We start from the raw sequence: 20673 nt of genomic DNA, 5'->3' as shown, positions 1-20673 counted from the left end.
ATTGCACAAAGCACCAACCCTGTAAGTCTGTCATCACTTAAAGGATCCAAAGGGAAGAGCACAGGGAGGGACCTCCACAATATAGTTGTTTTATGCTTTGAGATAATAATAGTAATAAGGGAAATACTAGTTTCCCTAAAATTCCTAAGGGTCTGCTCGCAGGTTACAGTTAAAGCTATATCTGGGGATATACTGTATACCTTGAACTCCTGACTACTTTATTTTTCCAGTAATATGACGTATGAACATCAGCCACGTCATATTGCATGGAATGGCGCATTTTCCTTTTAAATGTATTATCCAGAAGATCATAAAACCCAAACTGAGGATAAATTACATGTTATGACAGATATTTTTCTCAATGCACATTCAATTTTCTCCAGAAAATGTTAACAACTCAGCAAATCCAATACATTATATTGAGCATAAAGAATAGATATAGTGTAGAAGACCCATGCAAACACACACATGCACCTGGCCTCCCTGGACAGTGGTGGGAGGTCAGCATGGGGCCAAAGATATGCACATACTCAAAGTAATTGACTGAAAGGAGCTGACATGTAGGCACTCAGAGGAATTTAGCATGCAGGCTTGACACGCACACCCACATATATGTTGAGACAGAAAGGGGGCTGCATGAGAGAAATCCTACGCACGTTATGGTGGAAAATGCAACCACAGTCACACCGGCTTTATGTACAGTAAGTGGTCTTATAGACATGGACAGATCCTATGGAATATATATGAAAAGCAATAGATGTGTAATTTGTGCTGACATGTGGTTGCGATGTTACGTGAACACACATGAAGGAAAAGTTTGTTTGTTTGAATGTTGGAGGGCAGAGAGAGAAGGTCTGATGAAAGTGATGTGTGAGAAAGGACAATGGGAGGGCAAAGAGAACGAATAAGAAATGTCTCTTTCTCTTTTCCTTGCTGTATATAGAAATGGCTCTGTCCGCCTTTTCTCATTGTCAGACTATCTGTTTGAGTTGTGCAGGAAGATGAGCCAGAAGGTAAAACGGAACCATATGTAACTGGCTGTGTTTTAAGTCTTTCTTTATCTTCGTTTCAATGCAGTCAAGCCTACAGTAATGGCTGCTTCAGCAGAGACACTGCAACAGCAATAATCTTACATTAATAAATTAACCCGTAGAAGTTGTTGTTTTTGCTTGGTAAATGTTTTGAAGCAGTTTTTAAGAATTTTGAAAGAAGAGTTTTCATGTCGTTTGAAATTGTGTTGTTTCAGAGAAACCTGTACAATCAAGTTAACCTCTGAAAAGTTAAACCAATGCAGAAGTGCCTTGAACCTGAATTATTTTTCTAATGGCTACTGGTTGCAAAAATGAGTCTGATTGTATAGACGTCTATGAGAAAATGACCAGACTTCTCACTTGATTTATTACTACAGTTCCTAATGAGTTTATGCTCTCAATCACTAGTTTCAATTCTTCTTTAATACAGCATGAGGTTCATTTTGTAAATTATGATCCAATTCAGAATAAAGCAGAGTATGCTTCAAGGCTACCTTGTCCGGTTTGGGTGTTGTCGTGTTGTCATCTTAGAATATTAACCCTTTCACAGTGTTTTCACTTCATGAAAGTTCATTGTAAAATGTTGCTTTCTATTTAAAGGTATCTTAACATTCAGCCCCCCTCATGTATGTAAATAGAAAGAAGAAACATTTAGAAACGCTTCTCATTATAATGTAGTCCAGTACCATATCACATTTAACTATGGCCTCAGTAATTAACATATCATTTAATTTACACATTTCTGACAATATGTGAACATTATAAACGTCATGAAGGTAGAACTCATGGCAGAGCTGTTGTATTGATTTGCAACAGATTGCACAGATTGTTAGTTATTTTCCATTTTCATGTTGCCATGGAGTCAGTCTCTTTGCTCCATGACAAATCAGGCTACAAAAGCTATTAGCAGTTCCCATTTGTAACTGGGCTACTTTAAGGAAAACGTCTACATTTGATTATTTTGAGGGAAGGTCTTAGCTTATAAAGAGCATATTCTTTCTTTGATTTCTATGTAAATCCATCATCATACCACTGGAAGTAGTCAGCTCATTGTTGTATGATGAGTTATGACTTTGGGATGAAGGGGATAAATAAATATGAATATTACATTTATTTGTCAGAAACTATAAACAAAATAGCATTCATCTTGTACAAAGAGAAGAGATACTTTGTACCACAGTTGGCCTCTAGATGTTTGCCATCAGCAGTCCCAGAACCAGGAGACACGTAGAACAGCTTTGAACCAACCAGCTTTTTGTTAGTTTTTTTTAATGTGTAGAAAGTTAAGGATGTATACTTTAATAACACTGTTACTCGTCCCTTGGAACGAGATGGTAAGTTGTTTGTTTGCAGGTGCATTCTGAAGGAATTAAAGATTTAGTTTTAACTCATAACTCATAGTTTTGAATCATTCTCATCAGTTATGTTTTTCTATGCTGATTTTATTACTGCAATTTAAGTGACATAAGAGCTTGGGTAGGAAGTTTTTTTGGAGTCATTGGGCAAAAATTCAAGAATAACTTTTCAACATATTGTTCTTCAAGTGGTACCAAGGGAAGGCAGTTTTCTGGAAAAGTCACACAAAATAAATATAGTCCTCATCCTGCAGCTATTCCCTTTCTGTCCTAAGCCCCTCCCACCAGAGTAGTACAGGCATATGCGCACACTTCATACAGTAACCTGTACGAATGTACCAATCCTTCATTTCAAACATCATTGTGATTCTGATGTTGTCATATAGTGATAATTATATGAAAATTACTCCCCGGTTTTCTTTGCTAATGTGATGGCCTGTAAAGCCCTTGAAGATGACATACTGTGATTCAAGGCTCTAGATAGCTACGATATCGGTTTTCAGAGATGGAGTGAAAATGTTGCTAACAGATTAGCCTTTGCTAACCGTGGACGCCACGGCTGTTGTGAACCTTTGGCTACTGTTAGCAGAAGGCTAAAGGCTTTCTCTCCAGTTCCATTTATGAAACTTTCAACATTACCATTTTCCATCTCACTTTTTGAGTAGTTTGTGTTCCTTTTTTTTGGGTTGCTTTGCAGTGTAGGCAGTCTTTGCCAATGCAGGAATATCAACTTTTTCTGCACGATATTCTGCCGTTGAATCAAGCTTTCATCATCCAAAGGGCCCCGACATGCATCTGCATTTGTAGAACAGCCAATAGGAACGCAGTTTCTCTGAAATGACATGTGATTGGCCAAAGTATCCCGTCCCGAGCTAGTGTTCTAAAGCCTGAAAACAGAGCCAGGAGGATGTGCAGAAGTCTAGTTTTCTCTGTCAACTTAATATGCTGAAAGGATATTATTTGCTCAATGATGCCCAAATAAAACTGTCTACCCCAGCTTTAACGTTCAACTACAGATGTCAAAGTTTAACCAGGGGATTTACTCGTCTCACATTTATTCAACATACATTTTGTCCTGATCCTCTCAGCATCATTGTCAAATGGCCAAAACAAAAACAGAGAATCTTTTATTAAAATGTAGAATGAAGTGAGATACTGTACTTAATGACCTCTATCAGTGTTTTGCAGAACTGCCCTGGTATGTTTCATGGATCATTATTAGAGCATGCTGCAACATCAATCACTCTGCAGGAAGAGTATGGCGGCTGGTGCAGTGCTCTGCCTCTCTTTGTTGTGTTTGTGCTGCATGAGTTATGGAATAACTTTATGTAACAGGGAGTTGTTGCATTGCACACAAACTCTCAGGCTGTTCTTCAGATCCTAATTGATCTATGTGTTTGTGTTTTGGTTTGCTGCATATTTACAGTGTTTTCCGATCAAAGTGAGTCTGTGTGTACGTGTGTGCGCTTGCGAGTGTGTGAGAGTCGCACAAGCTCCGAAAGCTTTCGAGAACATTACCTCATCGAGTTGACCTCTGATTGGTACACGGCTCGGACGTTGCCATGGTGATAGCTAGCCTTTTTTAGCTGGTTGGTTCTGCCGTGCCCACACATCACTCAGTGTGTTGGCCCAGTAACTCTCAGTGTGTGTGTGACTGTACTTCTATCTTTGTGAGGACCAGAATGAGTTTTATAGCTTGATGGTGACGACATTTGTGGAAAATGACATTTTTGACAGTGGGAATATTCTAAAAGAAGACATTTGTGAAAAGTGTGGACATTTAGGAACATTTATAACACTGTTTTTTAAAGGTGAGGACATTCATTTTGAAAGTGAAGACATTTTTGTGGACAATAATGGCATTTTTGAAAATGTGAGGACATTTGCAGAAAGTAAAATCATATTTGGACTATGAGGACATGGGATGGGGGGACACTTGGGGAAAGTGAAGACATGTTTCGCCTGTGAAAACATTTTAGCAAAGTACCAATATTTTTTGTATTTGAAGACATCCTTAGACTGTGAAAGTGGGGACATGTGAAGAAAACACTTTTGGAAAGCAAGAACTTCAATGTAAAGACGATCATCAAAAGTTGAAACATTTTGGACAGTGAGGACATTTTTGCAAAGTGACACCAAACGTCTGCGTATGTATCAATAAGTGGGCATATGGGCATTTTCATCACTGCTTGGTTTGTGTATGTGTTTGTACACTTTGACCTAGTTATAAAGTGTATGATGATTACCTGGGTGTACTAACAGGAACACACACACACACACACACACACACACACACACACACACACACACACACACACACACACACACACACACACACACACACACACACAGACTCACACTTTGCCACAGAGTGGGCAGTCCGTTTTGGAAACGACGAGTCATGTTGGCTCTGAATGTAGAAGAATATACTTTGTCCTCAACACAAACTCTACATAACACACACACATGCAAACATATAGAGCCAAATGGCAGTTCAGTCCGCTCTCAAACTATTAATAATCATTTATGCATGTGTAATCATTTCTCAAACTTTAACAGACATAATGAGAATCCTCTCCTCATTCTGCCCCCCCCCCCTCCTCTCCATCCACCTCTTGGTTCAGATAGATGGAGACTTACTTTCTCTCTCCCCATCCTCCCATCCAATCCGTTAACTGCTCACTGCTAACAACCAATCAACCAATCTGCAGCCCTGGAACCATTAAATACTCTTTTATTTCACTGCACCTGCTTTATGTACTCTTCAATCTCTCCCTCTTCCCGTCTCATCTTCTTTCTCTTCCCTTTTTTTATTCACTCATTCATCACCATCCCTTTTCTCCCCCTCCCTACCTCGGTGACAGGAGCCGCTGAGTTCAGCAAAACACAAATTAAAAGAGCTCCTCTGCTCCATCTCTCCATCCTTTTACTTCCATCTCCATTCCTCCATCCTCCCCGTCGATCCTGCCTCTCGTCTGTCCGTCCCGACCCTGCTATTGGTCGGAGGTGATGTCATCATTTTCCTCTGGCGCCCGTCAATAACCTATTAGAAGCCGCCGTTTTTACAGTCAGCTGGGGAGCGACGAAGTGCAACCACACACACACACACACTCACACACACTGATACACTAATGCACAATGGACGTGAGGTGGAAACATAAAAGCTCCTGGCTGTCTTAAGAGAGCTATTTGGTCAAATTGATGAGTGGTTGCAGCAAGTTCCATGTTGTGCAGTGTAAAGTGAAAGTGAGGCGTCTTTTCTCCTCTCAGCAGCCTTTTATTATTCTTTTGTGTGGTTTCATTTCAGATATGTGCATCGCACTGTGTTTGCAGGTGTTTGACTATAGAGTTGAACTCGAGCTGCAAACATGCGTCTCTTTGCACCCAATGATTTACGTCTAGTGCCAGTGTTCGGTGCCAGTGCCGGAAGTTGTGTGTTCTTTATGTAGAGAAACAGTAAGTTAGGATGTGGAGATGTGGTTGCTTGTCTAACTTTCATTCAGGAAAACAAAGTTCTCGTCCAGACACAGACCTGCATTTAACGTTTGTCTTTTAGTGACTGAAACCACAATCTTTCACTAACTTTGACCCTGTTGTAAACTAGTTGCCATTGGCAGACATTCTATAATTGGAGAACTTCAATAAAGCAGTCCCTGGGAGACATAGGATTAATGTTTTTTATTGATACAAATGCCTTTATTGAGGCTGCTTATCGGTCCGAATCTAGTGATTCCCTTATTGATTCATGATCAATTTCCTGAGTGAAAAAAAAAAGTAGGACCACTAAGGTTTTCAGCTTCAACGCAGTCTGAACACAGTATAGAAAGTTTGCCTTATGACATTTAAACATGTCAAAGTAATAGGAGCAGGGGTCCCAGTCCCCTTGACCCACCAAGTTGAATCCCCTGAGCAGACTGTGTGGTGTACAAATATATGAAACTGTGGTGGGACTACGTACGGGTAATTATTATGAAACGTTGCTCCTTCCTGCAAGTTTTCAGCGAAGGAAGACTCAGATTTTGACGTTTGAATGACATTTTGCAAAACACAACTTTCAGATAAAAGGAATTGATAAACTAGGAGGTTTAAAAGTCTGATGGATCCGATCATTTGGAACAGGTTCTTGATTCCTATCACAAGTCACATTTTGTGTTTTCGAAGGTCTTTAAAAAAAGTTTTTACTGTATTTTTTAACCATTTTTGTGCCACAAATATTTGTCTGGAACGTCTCTAGCGAGTTGTTGAAAAGGTGTAAAAAATGATCTTCACAAAATACACCTAATCTGTACTCCTCCTTGTCTTTCTCCCTGAGTTTGAAAGCCTATCAGACACCACAAGAACAGTAGAAATATGAATTCACGTTACAATTCCTTTTTCTATCACGAATGTGTGCTGGCACACATTTGACTGACACCTTGATTGATGATGTTGCAATGTGTTGCAGAAAAAGATGAGACAAGTTCAACCTGTTTTTTGTTGCCAGATGACACTTTTTGTCACTGTTGTCACATTTAGTATGGCTCATTGTAATGGAGATCTGTGTTTTCCCACACAGTGCAGATTCATTTAGATCTGTGTGTTTAGATTAAAGTCAAAATTGCAGATATCTGATTACATGTTTGCACAAATCCAGTGTTACTCTGTGATCTTTTCACTGAAACCTCGACTATTTACAGTTTATTCTAAAAACAAATGTACACTTCTGTGGAATCTGTTCAGGTAAACAGAAATCCATCATATTCACCATATGATGGCACTCATCATATTTCTAAAGGAATACTTGTTGCAGTAGTCAGAATCGACTACATTCGGAAATGTTTATCGCACCCACAGAAGATTCTCTCCATCACTGTCCTCCTCTTCCTCCTCCTCCTCCTCCTCCCTGAACACTAAACAAGCTCTCAGCATCCCATTCAATGATGTCATCTCTCGCACAGTGCTGGTGCAACACATTGTCTGCAAATAAGGTGTTAGAATGTATTTACTGTACTGTATGTACATTCCTTGATAGCTAACATATATACCCATCCTTTTTCTTCTCTTCTCTTCTCTTCTCTTCTCTCTTCGTCTCTGCATGCTCACTTCCTGTCTCACATTCTTATCGCTGCCATATGCTGCCCTGTAACATGAACGACTAAAGCGATACCTGTGGCTTCACCGTCTGTTAGGAACACACACACAGTTCAGCTATCGACGTCTTTTTTTCAGTTTTCCTCTCTGCACCTGCAAGCTAAAATTTTATTTAATCACATTTTTCTCTTTGTCCTAAACCACAATCACACAGTGTGTCCCTGAGAAGACGCATTTGCTACATGTTTTACCTTAGTACTGTACTGTTTGGCATATGAATCTGAGTCCTTGGCTGGGATTGGTGACCTGATGGTGCAGTAACACTGAATTATGCTCCCAAGTCTGATCTGTCTTTTTCGCCTCTCTCAATACTTAACTAGTGTCTGTTCTACGTTGCTATTTTTTCATTCATTCACTATTAAAGGTACAATATGTAACATCGTCAAAAAATATACTTGACTTATGTTATATATTTTGTTGAGTTGTGTAGTTACATTATTCCAAATATTTGCAACAATTTTCAAACGTGTAGAAATTATTCATTTTAGTCAAGGTATCCGTTTAATGATGTCGCCCGTAATGGCGACGTATCCCCTTTCAGTATGCATCAGTAATGTGGTGATCTCTAATAAACTGTAATATTTCTTTATCCAGTTTAAAGATGTATTTTTACAATTCACTTTTTAGATATTGGTCGTTTTTAACTATATATGTTAACTGGATGAAAGATTTTAGTCATTGGACGCCTGGATCTTAAGTTATCAGAGATACAATCTGAGCTAACGTTAGCCTTTAGCTCGCAGCCTCTACATCCTATGTCCCCCGGGGAAACGCTGATTATTTTTTGTCAAACTGCTTAATTTAGTGTTTCTTCTCACTATATCCCTTGTCCGTTGAGCAGCGTCAAAGAAACACTGATTTATAACCAGGGTTGGGTACTGTTTGGATTTAAACGATTCCGGTTCTGCTTATCGATTCCGGTTCTTAACGGTTCTTTATTTCGATTCTTTATTTCGATTCTTTGAGCGGGTGAAAACAGGTCACTTGCTTATTTCATAGAAATACATCGTATTTATGAAAACCTTTACACAAATTTACATTTACAAGTCAGATCTGATTGGTGCAATTTGAGAAATTACAATTTCCTGTACTTTACTGTATCACATTCGGTTTTTACTTGAAACCGAGTTTCGGTTCCTGAACCTGTTTTTATCGTGAAACTGCTTTATTTGGTGTGATGGCTTTTATAACCTAAATCCTGACTCTGGAGGTTTTGCACTTTGACCAAACCTTCACACTCTGCGTCAACTCAAAAGTGATGAGGCTTCTGTCGGATCATATTGGTAGCTTTTCAAAAGCGACATACAATATTTGAAATGAAATAAAGGTATATGGATAAATGCAGTATATTGAGTCTGTGAGTCTGACAAATGAAAAACCAGACCTGTGCAAGAAATGTGCCTTTTTTTGGAGCTGATTTATCCTTTAAAGCCGATTCTCTCTCAACTATTATTAAGCTGTGGCCTTCGGATGAGGTTCCTTTCACTCTGCAATCTGAGTGTTTCACTTTTTTTCTCCTCTCTTTGTTCCCTCTGCCTGTTTCAGATTCTCTGCCCTTCCCTTTATTTCTCTCTGTATGTTATTAGTTTCTTTCTATCTCTCCGTCCTCCTGTTGCATCGCTCTGAGTCCATGTTGTGAAATCAGTGTGTGTGAGCAGAATGCCAAGGACAGATGGGTAGACGGAGAGGTGAACAGGTTCACACATACAAATATGCACACACACACACACACTATATGGGAAATATTTATCTATATTCAGTATAGAAACAGAAAAGGTTCAGAGTGTTCAGACTGAGATTATCACCCTGGGGACAAAACACACACATACACACACCCTGAACCCTGTATGCGTCGTTCTGTGGTCAGTGAAGAATGAACGTTTCCCTCTTTCCTGTCTTTTTTTCTCTATATAAATCCATCAATCTGGTTTGGTTCTCTGTTTCTCAGAAGGAGTGGACAGACCATAAAACCAGACCATAGAAATGTCCCTAAATGAACCCCAAAAGACACATATACGATATCTAGTTCATACAGATACAAACTTTTTTTAAATGCAGTTTTACTTTTCTAATGAATTCTTCACGCAGTCAGTGGCAAGGCAACACACGGATAACTTTGGAGAGTATTATCAGGTAAAAGACATTCAAACCACCTCTCACATTCTAAAATAACCCCCATGTCATTTACACACACGTAAACAGACTGCCTGCTACTTTGTATCTGTATGTGTGAACGCAGACTTCAATTGTTTTTATACGTTTGTGATGCCAAAATCCGTTTTTCACATTGTGGTCAACCAAGCTCCTAACTAACCATCTTAACTACCTAACTACCAGTGAATAAATACATCTTTAAATAACTCCAATGAATAGAAATTCAGAATTAAGAGGCAGAACACACACAAGAACACATGGCCCTAATACCTATAAAGTGCAGAGTAAAACTGGTTGTTATAGGGAAATAAAAATAAAAAAACCTATAAAAGCAATCAAACACGCCTGTGTGTACATAAACACACATAAACCCAAAGTGTCTGCAGGTCCATTTAAAACTGTATCTACGTTTTAGGCGGAAATATTTAATCACAAACAGTTACCATGTCAACGTTAAATGTTTCATCAATGATCCTGAAGATCTTAACTTCTTTAATGTCTTCAGTCTCCAAAGTCTAATGTGTTTTAACAAATAAAATATGCTAATGAAACGGCCATTAATCTGGTGAATAAACCTCTAATATGAAACTTACAGAGTCATAGTCACCGTCACACTTCAAGGGAGAATTTGCCATCTTTTATGTGGCTGACCAGTCAGTGTTGATGGTAAATGTAGTCGACTGAAGAAATAAATTCCTCAATGCGTGCTTTATTGATCTAGAGAACACTGAGTTTGCAGCTGCTGTTGTACTTCCTGCATCCAGCGCCATCATTTACGTAGTTGGAGGTAAGGAAGAACTACAAACCTTTTCAGCTTGGATGTCAGTCTCTGCCTCTGGGTAACCAGGGGGCGCCGTGCTCTAGATGCCGCTGAAAAACCTGAAAAAACTTCCTAAACCTAAACAAAAAAAAACAGAACTTCTATGTTCTCTTCGCCTGTATTTCCAACAGCAAAAATGGCATCCCAAAATATGAATGGGGAGGATGTTATGGACGAAGATACATTTTACAGTTTTCAAGCCTAAGAATTGCATTGGAGGTAGGTTGCGGTTGCGGTTGCATCAGCCGTGCAAGAGGATATGGCTTAGAGGGGACGCACGCAATGCATCCTGGTACATGTAGGCACTGCCCACACGGCTCCACGAGCAGGAGAACTCAAATTCTGAATCAATATAGCGCTCTGAGGAAAGTATTGCTTCAATGGACTCCATTTATCATCAACACTGATTGGACATCCACATAAAAGGTGGCAAATGTTCCTTTTAAATAATCATACGTTCTGACACAAGAACTACAAACACACAGCACTTGGGCAATATAATATGTTGAAAGAACACTTATAAGTGGTAATGTGGATATCATCGTGTTCTTATTTCCTTTAATTAAAGCTATGACTGCAGGAAATCATATCATGTCATTTTCACTTTTGCCTTTATCTTATCCTCACATGCTGGTTACTGACTCATCTCAGACAGAGTTGTGTCTTTGTGACTCTGAAACATAAATAATAAAATATGATTCAAATTTATAGGAGGTTCAGGAGAAGTTCATGTTCCCAGAGGCCGGTTCAACTCCCTGACGCTACACTGTCTGTACCGGAGCTGGTGTAGCATGGACAAAGGACATTTTTGAAACCATAACTGGAAGTTAATTTTGAAACCAGATCCGAATCACGTGGCGGATAAACAAACTAAGTTTCATATTTGTTAATATTGCGAGATAGGGCATTTGTTTTCAGTTGACGTTGGATTAATCTGAAAATAAAATTCCCAACTGGGAAGATTCACATGAACCCCTTCCTCAAATCGGAACAATAATTTGGAAATTTGACAAAAAACATTGGTACACATTTCATGGCTTACCTGATATGTTTCCTTTGCTCTTCAATGTTTAGTTTCAAAACCAACATGGCAGAGAAGTCCTTAAAGTGCTCAGAAAGCACGGGCATTTGAAGACATTTTGGTTGCACAGCATGAATTTGTATTGACTGGCTTACTGTTGAGTGTGGTTTAAGAATTTTCTCTATGTTGTGTCTTTAAAAGTTCCAGTGTCTGCGTGTCTCAAGCTCAGCTGATTATTGCTCATATGCTTCAGATTTGTGGTGATCTTTGAAAACAGACAAATTCATCACACTGAGGATCCTCCAATGTCTGATAACCTCCAGGATTCTCCACTGGTGTCTGACTGTGTGTGTGTGTGTGTGTGTGTGTGTGTGTGTGTGTGTGTGTGTGTGTGTGTGTGTGTGTGTGTGTGTGTGTGTGTGTGTGTGTGTGTGTGTGTGTGTGTGTGTGTGTGTGTGTGTGTGTGTGTGTGTGTGTGTGTGTGTGTGTGTGTGTGTGTGTGTGTGTGTGTGTTTTACAGCCTCTAATAAGAAGTCAAACGACCAAAAACCTTCTGGCTGTTTTTCTTTATCTGTATCTTTCTTTAACTCAAACATTTCTTGACCTTTATTTCTCACACACGTCTTTACAGCAGAAAAAAGCCTGCTACCAAAAAAACGGTTTTGGTCTCTAAAGCTAATTTCCCTCTTTATGGCAACTGTACAGAGGTTGAAATTGTATTTAACTCATCCTTTTAGTTGTATTAAGGCTTTAAGTTATGCATGTGGTTGTCACTATGCGACAAAAGAAAAAAGAGATGTATTAAGGTTATACATTTTTTAATCCGTCAAAAAATCTGATGGTAATTGACATTTTCCATCAGGGCATTTAATTCAATAAATTAATTAAATGTGTGCCTTGACGATCTTTTCATTTTTAAATTAAAATTACAGGAGCAGTGATCATTTTACCTTTCCCCCCTGGAGCTTCACCGGTCTCTGCTCATGTCACAGTCACAGCAGATATTACAGAGATATCATTAAGATAGCATATTTCTCAGACAGTATTTCATGCAAATTGAACGCTAATATTAGCTTACACACTGAGCAGAAAAAAACTGCATTATGTCAGATCATCATCTTTGATTATGTAAAACTCATGTATTCCTTTGAGTAAATACTGTAATCCACTGCAGTGGATATGAGATTCTGACCTTTGGTTATGCATATAATTATTTAAGGTGTCAGCAGAAATGCTTGCTACTGCCATGGCAATGCTGAGTCTATCAATACTTTAATACATCTGCTTTGTATTACTTAAGAAGCTTACTGTCTCAAACAGCATTGATTGCCTCTACCAGTCTCTGACTCTCTGCTTTAGTTTAATCACCGCTATTGGATTAGCCGGGAACAACTTTTCCCAGAATCCGCTGGATTGTGTTCGACTGAATCACAGCGCTGTAATGCTGGCGAGAGCAGATGATCACACAGCTTTTGTAGTGTAATGAGATTCTTATTGGAATGCTGCTGCGAGGGAACACACAAAAATAAACACACACACACACACACACACACACACTCTCTCTACTAACAGGCAAACACACAATGAGAGATGAACACAGGGGTTTTGTGTTTTACATTAAAGTGCAGCTTTATCTGATTAAACCATACTGCCGTCATTGTGTATGAACAGGGGATGGATTTTGTCCTTCAAATTTCCTGTGGCTCAAGTTCAAGTTCAGTCAGAGTGCGTCTTTCTTCTGTGTCAGTTCTGGATATTACGGCCTTGGACGCCACACAATGCGAGTCAGCGTTTAGTTCAATAGAGACGGGGTCCTTCATTCAGCTGCCTTTACGTCTGTGATAAGACCTATACATCTACTGTACCTGTACATTCTGATTTCAGATAATAGACACACTTGTTATTGAACGCCTCGCTGCCATGACGACTATTGTTGAAATCTTGCCTTTGAAAAAATTCAAGTAGGCCTTTCTTAGTTCCTATAGAGCTCTCTATAGCAGACAGCCTGTCTGTGATTTGACAACCTTGGCAAATTTAAATTGAAACTTTTTAGAATAATTATTGTCGATGCTGTCACAACCATCAATGTCGCCTGTACTTGTATGACAAGTGAAGGCACACCCAGGATTGATTGAGAAAATAAGATTTCTCGGCAGTAAAGCTTTGACTGTTTTAAAGGCATGCTATGCAGGATTTGTCGGTTGCTGTTTGTTAACACCATTTAAAGTGTGCCCTGGCTCAGTGATTGAGGAATGACAGGGAACAATCAACAAGATTGCGCCTCCCCGAGATGCTGCTTCCGATGGTTTCACAAATTTTGATCTGCGTCTTTGTTTGCATGGTCTTTTACTCATGCACACTAAGGAGATTGATTGAAAGCACAATTTATTTTCACATTTTGACAGTGAGAAATGTGATCCCCATATAGCTGGAATGGAATGATCCATAATCACATTTTGAGATCAAATTGTCAATGAGTTGACTATTTGGAGTCACCCCTTATAAAAATGATCATACTATATTTTAATTGAAGGTTTGCTGAGTCACCTTAGGTTTGATTGTGTACCTTCAATGGAAATGACTTCACTTGACAAACAGGAAATACAGTTGAACTATTATCCACATACGTCTTACTCTCCACTCAGTCTCATCGAAGCTAATCAACCATTCCTGTCAAATGGATCCTGTGTGAAATGCAGCAATCCAATAACTTGACCCTGCTCTTTGACTATTGACCCGGCCTCACTCCATTTATTCATCCAGCCTTTCATTCAACTGCCCATCTGTCGACTGATCCATAGCCAGTGTCAAACAAAGCCTTGATTAGTCTTCATTAGACCGATCAAGTACGGAGAGGAAATTGGCCACGTGTTTGTGTGTGTGTGTAAGCTTATAGTAAATGATATGATGTAAGCAGAGAGAGGCAGAGAAGAGAAGTAAAAAATAAATAAATAAAACACAAGAAAAAGATTAGACAGTGAGACAGATCAAAAGTGAAGTTATTCCTTTGGGAGGACGATAAGAAAAATCAGTTGGGACCTGTCGATGCACAGACATGTACAGGAAGTGATAATCAATAATGACCTATTTGAGTATGAGTGTACACGTAGGCGTGTCTGTAGATTTGTGTGTTTCCACACATCTGTCTTGAGGTCACGTTGGTTTAATGCTAAGGTGAGCAAACAAATGGGATCTGAATCTCCAAAGCAGCTCAGTCTTCCTGCCGTGTGTGAGTCTGTGTGTGTGTGTGTGTGTGTGTGTGTGTGTGTGTGTGTGTGTGTGTGTGTGTGTGTGTGTGTGTGTGTGTGTGTGTGTGTGTGAATATTCCCACTACAATTGTGATTTCTTTCACCTCTTTAAAGAAAATAAGACTTTTTGGACCCAATTTTGAAAAGTAAGTGACTTGATTTTCATTGAAGAGGGCATGTGATAAAAGGGGATCTTTTCTGGGAAGGCTGCAGGAAAATGTTAGAGGAAGACAGAAAATGAAGACTTAAACTTTATATAGGGAGACAGAGAAAGAGAGAGGAAGATTGATCTGGGGATTTCTAATTCCCAGTCACTCAGTGAGCAGTGTAATGATGCTGCATTGGCTGTGGCCCCCAGAGTACGACTCAGTTTCATCAGATGTCATTAAAGCTGCCCTGCTGATTTAGGCAGTTCTGTCCGGCATTCCTCACCATACCCCTCAACCCAGCAAGGTAGAGGAAGCCTCTGCTACCTAATGTTACTTTTGTCTTAACATTCACTTAAAGCTGAATCATTTGATATTTTACGGGAAAGTTAAAGAAGCTAAAAATGCTTTTTTGCATTTGCGAGTACGCAAAGGTCAGCGTGACGTGTTGTGAGCCTATGCTACAAGGCCACCAACTGGGCACCGACTGCGCGTGTGGAAGCATCTAACTGCTAGTTAGCAAGCCAACTGGACAAAAAGTCCACATAGTTTATTCAAGATAGATATTTGTATCGTCAATTCCTGTCTTATAACTAACTACAAAACCAGATTTTTTTGTGGAACTATTTACCCACACACATCTTCTATGATTACTATTGTCTCCATTGACTTCCATAATAGAGTTTCTCTTCCTGTTTGGCTACTGTGAGCAGCCCATCTTCAGGCTGTCCTGAAAAATCAACCAGACAGTCAACCGGGTCACTCGCATACAACTCTGGAGTGAAATCAGGGTGAAGAAGAAGCTTGGATTAATCCAACTAGGGCACAGACAGATGCTGGTAAAACTGACCACCAATTAACCTGGTGGTTTCTGATATCAGACACCAATTTCCGTGGTATCTGATACAAACATATAGCTGCTGTTGCTTTTTCCAAACTGTCTGTGTCACGGATTAAAAATAAACATTCTTAACAATCTGTAAAAAGATCTATGATAAATGATTGTAAAATCTCATTTATTTGTGTCCAGATTATGTTCGTCTGATTGTTCACAGCAATAAATAATAAACCCAGTGACTTCAAAGAAATCATGTGCATTTCTTGAGAACAATCGTGCCATTTTGCTGTTAGCGTGGGAAAAACAGACGGTCATGTCTCAGCAAAATGTCTCCTAAACAAGCCGTTTTTGTCATTGCTGCCTCCTTCCTTTCTTTGAAGTCAAAACTAACTCATGACCAGCCAACACATTGTCTGGATTCACACTATCTCTTTTATGAAAAATCCTGTTTTGTAGACCTAAATATTGTCAATTGCCTGCCACAAAGTAGTTAAACAGAGCCCTCCTTGTACAGAGTGACTAAGCATTTCCCCTACAACCAAATCAAGCAAGGGGACCAGATTAGTTCTCACTGAAGTCTGTAGTTGTATAAATACAATGTAATTAACTTGAACTGTATCACAGAGTGACATTTCATGCATGTCAGTTGAGTCCCATAGGACTCACCAAACTGTGTCATACAAAGTAGAAAAACAAGTAGGTACTGGGCTGTCTATGTAGTCGAAAGGAGCAAATATGTTCTTAAATTGATGCTACACGACCAGAAAACACATAGAAAAAGGGCTGTGGTATTACTTTTTGCTTAAAAGGAAGACAACTTACAACAACCGGCAGCCCCATCCTCCTCTTGTGCACTGTGAATCCTCAGCACTGTTTCGGGCTTAAATAAGTAGCCGTAAATGTCCGATAACAGCATTACACTATGACACTCTCTCTGTGGAGGCGGGCATACAAAAAGTACATCCGTAGCTCCAACAACAGACCTACAACCAGCAAATAAGTGGGGAGCTCTGGGTGCTAGCAACATGGAAATAAGTTAAACATTGTTCATTTGCATTTACTACCCAGCTTTGATGGTCCAAAGCTAATTGAAAATAGTCAAAGTATCCCTTCAACAGTATATGTTATGTTAGCTAAGACATGTGGTGACCATGCCATATAGTCTGTTACTAGAGACATTAAACATTAAAACAAGCTAAAACAGCCTGGGGTTCAAGGTTAACACTTTTTGCTGATAATGATGCTTCTTGCTGTGAGTACACTTTAAAAGTTAAAAGTAACTAAGATGATTGCATTATTATCAACTCAGAGCATTTCCCTTCTCGAAATGTTGACAGATGTTTGAGAGAATTCTTAAAGTGTCACCCAAAAAGCGGTATAACCAAGTGGGGAAGAAAAAAGCTTTATATAACACCCCCTATTACAGCCAGAATCATAATTAGTCAGAATTTTCGGTATCTTTTGTGCCAGGAGAGCCAACTAATAAGATAACTAATATAGCACTGTCCCCATTGTTATTATTATCACTACCACAAATCCCATCCTAATAAAAAGAAGCGCTCTCAAATGAACAAATTACAATCTGCTGTTCATGAATCAAATTGTTTTATGCTCTAATACCCCTTTACCCACACACCAAAGAAAAAGTGTATTAATATCTTTTCATGAGCTTGGGTCCCATGGCAACATCAAATTTGCTCTATCTGGGTGTTGGGATGATCGAATCCCCCAGACAAATCACTGCACGATAACACAGGCCTCAGCACCGCCATGTGAAGAGGTCATCCATTGATATTAATGGCCTGGTGGGTTACTGGCCTGTGGTGATTGGTTAAGTTTATTCAGGCATTAGTTAGAGGGGCAAATCAATGAGATTTAACTGCCATTTTGACTGCATATGGCACAGAGGGGGGCTGAAGGGGGAGTTTGGGATGAGAAAGATGAAGGGTGAAGGGAATAAAAAAGGAAAATAAAGCAAAAAGCGGTAGCAAGTGGAGGAAAATTAAAGAAAAAAGGCAAACAGAAGAAAGGTCAAGGAAGAAAATGGAAGAAGAGAAGCTGGGGGAGAGAGGTTAAGAGCAAAAATAGAGAAGGACAAGTGGAGGTATAGCAGAGGAGGAAGGTTGAGGTTGAAGATGGAGGACAGAAAAAACGTCCTGTGGCGCCCTTAGGTTTGTCCTTTGCTAATCTCCTGAAGCGCTCACGCAGACACACACAGGCTTCTTATCTGTTGTTTTGTCTACCGAAGGATAGATTTGTAAATTCTCGTTGCGTTGGACATCTCAGCATCTTTTTTTTATCCGAGGCTGAGTGACAGTATTCCCTTTTCCCAGAGACAAGTGGCCTTGAGACTGACACACTCTCAGCAATCAGATTACCACATTTATTTTTCTGATATAGAGTTTTTGGCCAAAGCTAGGATCCTATTAGTTCCTGCAGTTCAACTTACAGTGTGTGGTAACTAATTAAGAAGTAACTTAACCCATAATTCCCTTTATGAGCTAGTAAATTGTGCTATATGTTAGGTGATTGTGGTCCATGTAGCAGTTATTTACCAGTTTCCAGAGAAAATCAGATAAGTCTGCCCTGTACACCTCATAAATCTATGAATATTGACTTGTACTCCAAAACTATTGAGCTACTGAAGTACTATGAACAGGGTTCATCCTGAAGAGCATGACATTTGCTCTGTAAAGCTCACAACAATCTGTCTGAATGCGAGATAATTTGTGTGGACAATTAGACCAGTTGGCGGAGCTAGAGGAAATATCAGGAGGCGACAAAAATGATTAATATTCATCCAATTCAGATCAGTAGCACTGTTTTAAGGGAAATACGGTGTTTCAATTTCCAATTAACATCATCATGATCCGATAGTCAATGGACTGACCCTGGTCCCAGATCTTTAGACCAATGCCCACATCTCGTAATTAATTTCAGTTCATTTTAGTGAAATATGAACACAATGTAAGAATGGATAAATGAAGTTAAACTAATTAGAAATTCAGTATGATTTTCAGGCTAACGATTGAGGCCATGAATAACTCAAGCAAACGTTTAAGAAAATCTGGAATTTACATTTAATCTTGGTCTGACAAGAAGTTATTGAAATGTCCAAAATGTTGGACTGACTAATGGACTGACCAATATTGCTGTCTTTAGGCCAATATACTATATTTGTCAATGGGTCATTGGGCACCTACGCCCAAAAGGCCACTCTGAGTCTCTCGAGAGTCAGTAACAGTAAGTCTAAATGACCTCAATAAACCGGGTTATTAAACCCTCCAATAGCGAGTCTACATCAATGCTTACTTAACCAGCTGCACTTGCTGACCACGTGCACCACCAATTTGTGTCCGTCATGCAACATTCTCTTTATATTGTTCTGTGTGACTACCCATTACATTTAATTTAGCTGACGCTTTTGTCCAAAGCGACTTACAATCAGTGCAAACAATCATGGGGATACAACTCCGAACAGCAAGAATCTTACAAGTACATTATCTTCAAATAGGTACAATACTTTAAGTGCAGCACAATAGCTTCGAATAAGCCAAACAAATGTGCAACATACAGAAACAATAGAATATAATTCAACCATTTTAAATAAGCAACCATTTTAAGTGTGACATACAGAACATGTTTTATTTTTCCCCATAGGCTTAGTTTGCTGCTTCTGAAAGAGTCTGATATGAAACCATGGTTACGAAAAGTTACGTCAGTTTGTCCCAAAGCTTGCCGCTGTATTTATACCCTCCACCCTAAAGAAGGTGCTTCATTTAGCTGTGAGTGTGACTACAAACGGAGTTTACTAGTCACAGAGTGGGAAGGTGCAGGGACTGGATAAAATTTGGCCTAAAAGTGAATGTGATGGTAATTCCCTTTTCTTTTCCCACTGACTTGAGTTTTGGCCCTTAGACCGTCCAATACAAAATGTAATTGGGCCTGTTCGGTAACCCATCTATGCTTAGGCCCAAGATTAAAAAAAAGACATCACTATATCATATACATCATCTGTAACACTTCCTAATCCCTTTGTCCTCCTCTCTGTCTTTTGTCCTCTCAGATCCTTTCTCAGTGGACCTGGACCAGTATGATGTGGTTTCTCTGACAGATGCTCTCCGAGGTTTCCTGCAGGAGCTAGCCGCCCCCATCATCCCCGCCACAGTCTACAGCGAGTTGGTCTACACTGCTCAAGGTAAGTGCGGTACACCTCAACACACACAGTTGCACTGATGTTGGCCCAAAATTGCACTTACTGTAACTCTAGTGGTATGCGGGCAAAAAGAGATGGATATTTTAAAACCTAGACAAATATAAGCAAAACTGTACGAAAACTCATTCTTCATATTTATTCAATTGAATCGACTTTTCCTCGTACAATGGAAAGTGATTATGTAAAAATTCTAACCAGGTAATGCCAAAGGTAAAGTTTGGGGAATCCTTTGGGAAGTAAAACTACCAACACAGCTATGACCTACTTAACATGTAAGATTTAGAATTTCCTCTAGCTATAAGCAGCATTTTCACGGAGTTTAGACCTCCAGCTGTATTTTCAGTCATGTGCTCTCCATTCTCACGCACTGCAGGGTTAAATTCTTGAGCTCAATCTGAGCCCAGGGTGTTTTTTTTGCCTCTGTCACTTGGCATGAGTGCCAACACTCGTCACACCTGACAGATTTCTACCATATCTGGATGTAAAGACGACAAGGCTGTACCCTCTCGTCAGCATCAAATTTCTGCTAATCCCCTGGTTAAATAAAAACAACTCTGAGCTTAAATGTGGCTCGCTCCCAGGTTCTCTCTCTCTTTTCTCATTTTCTGTGCAGCTGACCTGCCTGTTCACCCTTTTACCTGCCGCCCACCTCGCCCAGCAGGCCTTCCTCTTTCCAGCTTTTAGGGACTCTCACACTCCTATCTATATTTAATG

General features: G+C 39.6%; 1 protein-coding gene across 4 annotated transcripts in view; it reads left to right on the top strand.

Annotated features, from left to right (window-relative positions):
- The window catches only part of pik3r3b (phosphoinositide-3-kinase, regulatory subunit 3b (gamma)), a 202995-nt gene that overhangs the window by 75663 nt on the left and 106659 nt on the right, over positions 1-20673 (top strand). For all 4 annotated transcript variants that reach the window (XM_029430347.1, XM_029430346.1, XM_029430344.1 and 1 more), the window contains exon 5: positions 19810-19941. Coding sequence is in view for 3 of the 4 variants with exons in the window: in XM_029430346.1 (XP_029286206.1) it covers positions 19810-19941 (132 nt within the window). In the remaining variant the exon portion in view is untranslated. The remainder of the gene's footprint in view (positions 1-19809; positions 19942-20673) is intronic.

This window comes from Cottoperca gobio, chromosome 4, assembly GCF_900634415.1.
Source record: "Cottoperca gobio chromosome 4, fCotGob3.1, whole genome shotgun sequence".
NCBI lineage: Eukaryota > Metazoa > Chordata > Actinopteri > Perciformes > Bovichtidae > Cottoperca > Cottoperca gobio.
This window is presented reverse-complemented; position numbering and strand designations above follow the sequence as displayed.